This window comes from Babylonia areolata, chromosome 20, assembly GCF_041734735.1.
Source record: "Babylonia areolata isolate BAREFJ2019XMU chromosome 20, ASM4173473v1, whole genome shotgun sequence".
Taxonomy (NCBI): Eukaryota; Metazoa; Mollusca; class Gastropoda; order Neogastropoda; family Buccinidae; genus Babylonia; species Babylonia areolata.
In genome coordinates, this window is record NC_134895.1 from 42,355,732 (window position 1) to 42,358,231 (window position 2,500).

General features: G+C 37.6%; 2 protein-coding genes across 2 annotated transcripts in view; one reads left to right on the forward strand and one right to left on the reverse strand.

The window, feature by feature from the left end:
- Positions 1-2,500, forward strand: part of LOC143295515 (sulfotransferase 1B1-like) — a 380,130-nt gene that overhangs the window by 254,564 nt on the left and 123,066 nt on the right. The gene's annotated exons all lie outside the window — the stretch shown is intronic.
- LOC143294614 (sulfotransferase 1A1-like) overlaps positions 959-2,500 on the reverse strand; it is an 8,998-nt gene continuing 7,456 nt past the window's right edge. The window contains exons 3-4 of the mRNA XM_076605990.1: positions 2,383-2,500; positions 959-1,080 (exon numbers count right to left, since the gene is read on the reverse strand). The exon at positions 2,383-2,500 is cut by the window's right edge and continues 55 nt beyond it. Of these exons, the coding sequence (XP_076462105.1) occupies positions 959-1,080; positions 2,383-2,500 (240 nt within the window). The remainder of the gene's footprint in view (positions 1,081-2,382) is intronic.

The window sequence follows — 2,500 nt, forward strand, 5'->3', positions numbered from 1 at the left end:
TTTTTGTGAGTGGTTTGCTGTTTATGGCCCTTTCAGAATGGTCAACACTGGCACTCTCATCTTCTCATAGGACTGGCACTAATAAGGTGTGTCAGAGCTGACCGACTACCACTCATGTTCAATCCAAGGCAGCTAGATGAAAATAAAAATAACTTGGTTTTCATTGCTTAGAATATTTGAATTGATACATTTGCCAAAAGTACCTTTCACAACATTGAACTAAATAGTTTCTGAAACACAAATTAATAGTGTTATAAACATTGTTTTTCTTTCAAAACTGGATAGTGAGATTGGGTAGGCAACCCTCGATGTTTCTGTGCGCCTCAACTATTTCCTAATCGAACTGGAAGAGGATGTTACTTTGTTCCAGAGGACTTTCCGGTCTTCTCCATTAGAGTTATTTACCCTCATTCTGTATAATTTTTATTCCTTTGAAGAAGGCGGTGCAGAGCCATCCATAATAATAAAGAGATTATTTTTCGTGCTGTTCGTGATGATGAAGAGTTCTGTACTCAGTATTCAAAAGGTTTCAATATTTATCAGTTGTCATTACGAGTTTCACATACACCATATCATGTTTTCTGTTAATTTTCTGTGTTTAATGGTAAACGCCATTCGGAAGAAAGTTGACTGTACATCTCGCACATTGTAAGATTTTCATACGGTGTTTGAGACATTAAATGGAACGGATTCATTTCATAATTCAGATAAAAACAACCTGAAAAAAAGGACAATAATTAAACTACAGTGAAAACTAAACTGTCACTGTCCAGCTCGCCTTATAATACTTAATACTGGATTAAAAACTGACGTCTGCAAGGACTATAATCTCTCTGCGGGTTTTTAATTTTGAATATACCTAAGGCCAGTTGTCAGATTCTGAATCAAAACATATATATCTTTCAGTGTATATATGAAGTTCCTTTTGGTTAAATGATTTGAATCAACACACCAACCTTCAAAACACCACCATATTTACCCTCTTCATCAGCTCATAGCAGGAGAAGAAGATATCATCCGGATGATCGCTCTTTGCTTTCTCCCATTCCAACACGTGATCAAACCAGTCCCCGAACCAGTCTAAAAAAAAACAAAAAAACAAACACACACACACACAACACACACACGTCTAATAATGGCTTTAAAATGATTAGAACTGTGAGATGATGGCTCCGCTCACGAAGTGTCATAGTTCACTAATGGTGTGTGTCTGAATTAAGAAGTTTCTGGAATTTCAGCGGAGCTTTAAGTATCATCTAAGGTTCATACAATTTGGTTTATACAATTTGGAATGACTATCAAATTCAGATGTTGTATTTGTCGTGGTGTATACACTTCTGGGATTGTCGATTAAAGACTAGATTGAAACAGATTGATAAAAGGTGATGTACCATCAGTGAGTCACGACCCTTTAATTGTTTGGATGCCGAGGCTCTTAAAATATAAAAAGATAGGTTCATGACACAAGTCATTATCGGAACATTTGTAGAGAGTTTGATATTGAAGGTTCCAGTTTGAAGTATAAACAGTATTGTCTAAAATATATCTCACGTTCTTCATAGTCTTTCTATTGGGCCTTATTGTTTATAAGTTATGATATTTCTCAGTTCGTGGTTTCATGATAGCCAACAAGGCCACTCCACCATATATATATATATATATATATATATATATATACACCTGACTGTGGTGGTTGTGATAGATATATATATATATATCACAACCACCACAGTCACTTCACAAACGTTGACCTGTCCATCATTTTTATATTGATGGTGGTAGTAGTGGCATCAGTAGTTAAGCAATGGTATGAATAAATCAAGTAATGTGATTGCTCTGATAGCATCACCAGAAGGAATATCAGGAGCGGATCCAGCAGTAGATGAAATAACTGGCCAGGAAGAAGCCATCAGACACTACAGCAGCATTTGCAGTAACAATGCTGTATTGAATTGAATCATACTTATGGTACTGGACAAGACCACACTGCATTCCGTTGTATTGATTGACAATGTATTACAAATAATTGCATTGCTTCATATTGTTCATAACACTTGTGACGTCTCAGCGTTGAAATCGGGTTGTATGTACACGGGTGAGTACGATGCTTAAGTACAGCACGTGCAAGTGTGCTTTGTTTTCGTATCCTTTTTCAACAAAGAATTTGTACAAATATAGTGTCGTTCATTGTTCATTTCCTCACGTGACACACATGTTGTGACCTCAGAAATATTTCAGGTATAAACTTAAAGACTACCATCCACACCAGTGTTCAAAGTGTATTATAAGTGGGGTGAGGGAACTGGGGGATGCAGTAGAGGAGGGTGTGGCTTTCACATGATTCGAAACCTGGACCATTCAGTACTGTCCACCAACACTCACATCCTGTGTCCATCATGAGTTCAAAGAAGTGGGACCACGTGCCGTCATAGGATCGTCCGAGTCTCGTGCCGTTGACGATGTTGTAGAACGACACCCAGCAGTCCTTGGGATTCCGGTA